A 7,056-nucleotide genomic window follows, 5' to 3' on the forward strand; every position below is an offset into this window, starting at 1 on the left:
TTTTCATATAAGCAAGCCAAGGATCATTCTTAGTGGGTGAATGCTATGAACAAGGAACTCTAGGCACTGACACGAGAAGTTACCTTTGTTTCCCAATTTCATAATGTAGTACCAAGTTGAAATTGTATTGTGCGTCGATTTTGTTGCCCAAAACCTATAATGAGCAACGAGTTATATGATTATTTTGTTGTCCAATAAATAAAATATTGGGCAATGAGTTTTGTGTAGTTTTCCAGCTACTTTTTACCTTTTTCCTAAATATTTTACATACGTAAACAACAAATCATTATACTATTTATATAGGACAATAGTAACGGCTCCCTATTTCAAAAAATTTACATTTCATAGATCAAATTTATGGCATAAAAACCCATAACAAAAAGTACATGAGTTTCTCCAAGTTCAATCTAAGAAAATTCAAATTACATTAAACTTGTTTTACTAAGAAACATGTAGTAGGACCATCTAAGTTAGATTCAATAATCCTTAGAAATTACTAGCTGTAATAAAGAGTAAAAATATATCCAAAATGTACATCTTGTTCCTCGGCTTGTTACCAAAATATCACGATCCTTTGTTCTTGTAAAATAATATTCCAAAATTATATACACTATGAAATATTGCTCTTTTCACCACATAAAAGAGAGGTCATGAAAATGACAATATTACCACTAATACGATACTATTATTAAAAAAAATGACATCAAATTTAAAAGGAGTATGTAGGAGGTGAAAGATGTCATTAATGACAAAATTACCACAAGAAATCGTTTATGGAAGGTTTTTCTCCTTAATTTTCCTGCTCATTATAATACATGTAAATGTTAGTAACTATTAAGAGAAGTTGTCACACTGACTAGAGTATTAATGACATGGATAAGCAGTAAGTGAACGAGCTTATTGATGACAAAATTATGAAGGCCTAAAAGTAAACAAAGTTAACTTAGTCTAGCAAGTATGTAGCAGATAGTGCAATGTAAACCAGAACAAACCAACAAGAAATAAACATATATGTAAAACATGTTCATTATATACATCTGCCAATGAAAAATAAATTTAATTTTCGGTAATTTAATAAAAATAAAAAAAAAAACTTCAGTCCTAAGAGAAAAAGGGAGGATCCTCCTTTCCATAATTATAAATTATTTGTATCTGGAGTAAATGAAAAGAAGAAAATTAGGCTTGAGATAAGGGTGAATGTAAGGAGTGGGAACGATAAAATAGAGGAGTAAAAAAGTTATTATATTATATTACTGCCCAAGGAGTCCTTTTTCTTACTTTGGCCACGACATACTGCTGGCTAAATTTCATCAAAATAATTCTCTAAAAGCAAGTTCAGTTTATCATTGACAAGTGGAAAGAACAAAAGCCTCTGATAACAGTAGCTCTACCCTTATCACAAGCAACTCCAAGTAGTAAGCTCACTCATTTGAAAATACTTGAATTTAACATCGATTCTAGCACCAAATTGAAACATATAGCAACACAAACTGATAATCAATAAAAAAATAATAAAAAAAAACACACCAATAAATTAAACCTCATGATATAATATAATAAAAAAAATCAATTAGAAAAGACCAACCTAAAAACAAAGACTAATCTTCTTTAAAGCTCCTCAACAAAAGGGGTAATAGAAGGACCTTAAGAATTAAGCAAAAGAACTTCTTAGACAGTAAAAATGGCTTGAATATGCTCTAATTTATCACAATCGCTCTCTTTTCCTAGAACAATAGATGGGTATGACAGGATAACTGCATTATACAAATTTGTTTGCATCATAGGTGTTTCCTCCAATTATATAGATAAAGTATATGCATAGAAAAACCATTTCACTCCAAGTGCCAAAATTAGCATATCCAATAGCTATTATCATTGATTCATGATTTGAAGATAACATTTTGACACCAATCCAAAATAAACCTATAGTACGCACTTGTCCATTTATAGACAACCTAATTACCAAGCCAATAAAGAAAAAGGAGTGTTTTGACAAATGAAGTACAATATAAGCTGAGATAAATCCTCCTTCAATGATCAATGAGAATCACATGATAGAACATGCAACAGGATTACTAAATGTTGTGGTGTGCGCAGTTTATTATACTCAGAGTAGTAGGTCCTGTATTTTAAAATTAGACATGTTCTCCTATAACTAAATCTCTATATAGATACTCAATTTACTCATGACATTATATTTTTAGGTTCTGTACAGTAGATTTGTAACAAACTAACAAAAATTGAAGTTAAAAAAAAAATTGGACATGAACGAAAACCTCTTACATATAAGATTAATTAAACTAATATCATTGTCCTCCCATAAGTGTGATCTACTGCTAGGCTGGTTCTATGCTTTCTACTTGATATTACACAAATCAGTAAATTCAATTAAATTCTAGGTTAATATTACCCATCTAATATAAACCCTTAAAATTTTTTGGGACAGATCTGCCATCTAAACTTTTTAAACTTTCCATCACACCAAACAAAACCAGAAAAACTAATAAAAACCAATAACATCAATAAATCTGAATTGGAAAAATTAAAAGCATAAGATAATTAAACGAACGCTTTCTTTTTATTTAGTTAATGAAATGAAAATCGAAATTCACTTGATTAATATAGAAAAGAATGAATCTTAACCATTGTATAACTGACCCTTTGAGATCGAGGACACCTTGTAGCCGTCATTAGTGCTCCCAATAACCACTGCTGGACAACCTATTAACAATAAAAAATAGGGTTTGGCTGATTTAGAAACTAAGGGCTTGTTTGGCATCAGTTTTGGTTTTTAGTTTTCTGTTTTTTTAAAAACCAAAAACCAAAAACAGGAAACAAGAAAAAGGTGTTTCCACTTTTCTGTTGTCAGTTTTCAAAATTATCATAATTTTAATAAGTTTATATAATTTTTGATTCATTATGGGACACATATCATATAGTTTTAGAAAACATAAAACCAAAAAACAGAAAACCACAGCAATGCCAAACGAACCCTAAATAATTAGTTTTACAAAGGAAAAGCATAGATTGACATACTATAAGAGTAAATACCATGAAATTAAGGACGCGGAGGAAAAAGGAAAAATTGCCCGCAATAATCTGACCTTTTGCCCGTCCGGTGAAAATAATCTCACCTTTACCCCCCGATCTTTTTTATTGGTCCCTACAGGTTACCTTACCTATTGTAGCCGGTTTTGGGGTGATGTGGCTTCCAACGGTTATAATCCTTTTAATTTTCTTTTTAAATATGCCAGCTCCTCAATTTTTATTTCTCTTTCTTCTTCGTTCTCTATTTAAAAACAAGACCTCCCCTTTGTACTCTAAATTTCCTCTCTAAATTCACTTTCTTCTTAGCTAAATCTGTCACAAATGGCTAGTAGGAGGCATAGTGGTTCAAGTAGTTCTACTTCGTCAAGAAATTTTGGCTTGGTTTCCCCAAAATTGAAGTGCAGGTGTGGTTTGGAAGCAATTACTCGTACGGTTAAGAATGGTGAGAATGTGGGGTTGAAGTTCCATAGATGCCCTAGATGGCCTGTAAGTTCCATGTGTAGTGCGAATTTATATGTATTTTATTAATTAAGGTTAATTCAGATAATTAAATTGGGCATTTGAAACTAGGGCTTTCAATCTAATTGAATTGGGGTTTTTTTAATTTTTTTTTGCAGGAGGGTGATTGTGGCTTCTTTCAGTGGGTTAATGTTAACCTCAAAGATCTTGATGAACTATAATTACAAATGTTTGAAAGAGATACGCATGTTGATGAAAAAGAAATGGATATTGATTTCCTTAAAGAATAGTTGAAGATGGTTGAGAAGAAATTGGGAAATAAGGAGGATGAGTTGGATGACACAAAAATGGAGCTTTGCCACACTCGAATTGAATTGATGAAGGCTACAAGGAATGAAAAGAATTTTTCCATTGCTCTGTTTGTTTCATGGATTTTCTTTGCTTTCATGATAGTGATTTTTAAGGCATGAGTATGATGTATTGCAAATGATTGTAGGTAGTTTAACTAAGTTAAGTTAGTTTAGTTTGGTTAAGTAATGTATTGTGGTCATTTGTGACATGTATTGAGAAAAGAACTAGTTGTTATGTAATGAGAAATACATTGATTAGTTAATGAAAGTTATTTTGACAATAAATTGCACAATACTTGAATTTTTGACATATTGCATAATCACATAGCTGAATAAGTTCAACAAAAGAGGGTGAAATTGTTTTCCCTAACAGTCATACACAAAATAAACCTGCATAAGGTTCATGACTTGACAATGTATACTTGCTGTTGGACTTAACACAGCCAACATGATCAAAAGACAGTATCCAAAAGCTTTACATAAACATAGTTAAGTCTAATATAGTAGACTTAAAAGTGACATTAAAATATTAAGTTGGTGGATGTAAAGTAGGGGTTTGGCTTGATTGACTGCACTGAAACCAGTCCATGGCTGATCTTGTCCTTCTTTGATTTCCAATGGTATGTAAACACATATAAAAGAAAGAGTTTCATTAGGTTTTTGGCTAATTAACATTAAACCATGTTTTTTACAATATACAGTAACTCACATTAGTGTGGGCTGATCCATCAGGTGCAATCTACACACCTATACCTTGTGGAACCTGCAGCAAACACATACAATTGAGACACATAAGCACACAACATAAATAGGTTAAGGGTCTAATTGAGGGTTGTATAAGAAGAAAAAAGGACCTAGTTCCTTCCCCTTCCTGTTAAGCCACCCCTTGCCCTTCTAAATCCCCTGGTCCCACTTCTAGAACCCTTGCTCCCACTTGCACCACCTCTGCTAGAACCTGCAGCACTTGAAACACCTTTCCCAGCAGTAGAGCCTCTCCCAGCAGTAGAGCCTCTCCCAGCATCAGCTCCCTTCCTAGTATCAGCCCTTCTCCCAACAGCAATATAACCTCTCCCAGCACCATCTCCTCTACCCCTTCGTCATCTAGAGCCCCTACCCATAGCTATCATTCTTCCTCCTCTACCAAGTATTGTAGGTTGAGTATTTCGGTTGTAGTGACTTGTATTTGGTCCTTGGGGTGCAGATGGCACAACCTAACTAGCTTATGTAGATGGCACAACCTGACTAGCTATTGAGGGTTGAGTTGGTGGTGTAGCTTGAGCATCCTTGCGAGGCCTTCCTCTAGCCCTTTTTGGAGCTGGTTCAGCTAGTTGCACATTATCCTTGTTGGGGCACTTTCTTTTATTATGTCCCTTAAGCTAGCAGAGTGATAAAGTCATTTCAATCCATGTTCTTCTAATTGTACCAGATTTCTTAGGGTTCTCATGGGGATCTTTAATACGATTTTTCCTTGGCCTCCCAGGACCAATTTTGATTGGTGGTGGAGCAATGCATTGGGAAACTTTTTGCCAGTGTCTTTCACCTTGATTTGGGGGAATTGAGCCTGCCAAACACAAGTAACATGTAACAAATCTACATACAGCTTATTGTTACTAGATAAATGGTGAAATGGATGAGTTATTATACCTGCATACACTGACATGTAAGTGTCCTTGAAGTATGATGAATCTACATACAACTCAGGATCTTTTCCCACAAAATAAATGCAGGCAATTCCATGACAGCATGCGATGCCAGTCATGTCCCATTTTCTACAAGTGCAGCTCCTATCTTCCTACTTCACCACCAAGGCACCAATTGATTCAATATGTAACTTACATTGAAAAGAATTTTAGCAGAAGGATACACTTCACAGTCAGCAGCTTTTGTCTTCTCAAAATCCAACTTGTATTGAATTCTTGGACATAGCACACATGTAGCTTTCATCCTTGTTTGTCTTTTCACTACCAACCTTTGCATCAAAGAAGTTCTGATTTCTTCTAACATGTATATCAAGTGTTTGGTCCTTGGTTGAATTATGAAACCATTGAATGTCTCTACAATGTTGGAAGTTATTGCATCTGTTTTGATTGCAGGATTGAGGAAAGATATGTAAAACAAATCTGGCCTATGAAACTTGAAGTCATTGGCAACATCAACATTGAGTGATGTAAGCTTAGCTAGGTTCTCTTCATAATCAGCCTAATTATAGATCTTTGCAATACTCCAAAACAACAAGTCATTTCAATCCCTGTTCTTGTCATTGTACTAGATTTCTTAGGATCCTCATGGGGGTCTTTGATACGATTTTTCCTTGGCCTCCCTGGACCAATTTTAATTGGTTGTGGAGAAATACATTGGGACATTTTTTGCCGGTGTCTTTCACCTTGATTTGAGGGAATTGAGCCTGCCAAACACAAGTAACATGTAACAAATCGACATACAACCTGTTGTTACTAGAGAAATGGTGAAATGGATGAGTTATTGTGCCTGCATATACTAACATGTAAGTGTCCTTGAAGTATGATGAATCTACATACAACTCAGGCTCTTTTCGTACAAAAAAATGCAAGAAATTGCATGATAGCATGGGATGCCATTCATGTCCCATTTTCTACAAGTGCAGCTCTTATCTTCTAACTTCACCACCAACTGATCCAATATGTACCTAACATTAAAAAGAGTTTCAAAAGAAGGATACACTTTACAGTTAGCAGCTTTTGTCTTCTCAAAATCCAACTTGGATTGAATTCTTGGACAGAGCACACCTGTAGCTTTCATCATGGTTTGTCTTTTCACTATCAACCTTTGCATCAAAGAAATTCTGATTTCTTCTAACATTTACAACAAGTGTTTGGTCCTTGCTTGAATGATGAAACCATTGAATGTCTCTGCAATGTTGGAAGTTATTGCATCTATTTTGATTGTAGGATTGAGGAAAGCTCTGTAAAACAACTCTGGCCTATTCAACTTGAAGTCATAGGCAGCATCCACATTGAGTGATGTAAGCTTAGCCAGGTTCTCTACATAATCAGCCTCATTATACCTCTTTACAATACTCCAAAACAACAATTTCATCTCATCTCCTCTGTATTTCTTAGGCAGTAAGCAAATATATGTCTGGCACAGTGTCTATGTTCTGCCCTAGGTAGGATAGTTGAGACACTACTCACAATACTCTAAATTTGAAAAAAAGAGAAAT

At 34.4% G+C, this 7,056-nt stretch overlaps 1 protein-coding gene across 1 annotated transcript; it reads right to left on the minus strand.

Moving 5' to 3' along the window:
- Nucleotides 1-5,233: 5,233 nt before the first annotated feature.
- On the minus strand, nucleotides 5,234-6,638 carry LOC145557666 (uncharacterized). Its single transcript, XM_081618841.1, has 5 exons — nucleotides 6,501-6,638; nucleotides 6,211-6,261; nucleotides 5,694-6,056; nucleotides 5,502-5,649; nucleotides 5,234-5,418 (listed from the first exon to the last, which is right to left on the minus strand). Exons 1-5 carry the CDS (start codon nucleotides 6,636-6,638, stop codon nucleotides 5,234-5,236), a joined length of 885 nt encoding a protein of 294 aa, XP_081474967.1.
- Between the last annotated feature and the right edge of the window lie 418 nt (nucleotides 6,639-7,056).

The sequence above is a fragment of the Chenopodium album genome, chromosome 9 (assembly GCF_948465745.1).
Source record: "Chenopodium album chromosome 9, dcCheAlbu1.1, whole genome shotgun sequence".
Lineage (NCBI taxonomy): Eukaryota > Viridiplantae > Streptophyta > Magnoliopsida > Caryophyllales > Amaranthaceae > Chenopodium > Chenopodium album.

Coding starts and splice junctions, on each gene's coding strand:
- LOC145557666 (XM_081618841.1), bottom strand. CDS start 6,638: ATGATGAAAGCTACAGGTGTGCTCTGTCCAAGAATTCAATCCAAGTTG. Junction 6,057..6,210: donor CCGGCAAAAAATGTCCCAAT/GTATTTCTCCAC, acceptor ATCTATAATTAG/GCTGATTATGAAGAGAACCT. Junction 5,650..5,693: donor CTGCTAAAATTCTTTTCAAT/GTAAGTTACATA, acceptor GTGGTGAAGTAG/GAAGATAGGAGCTGCACTTG.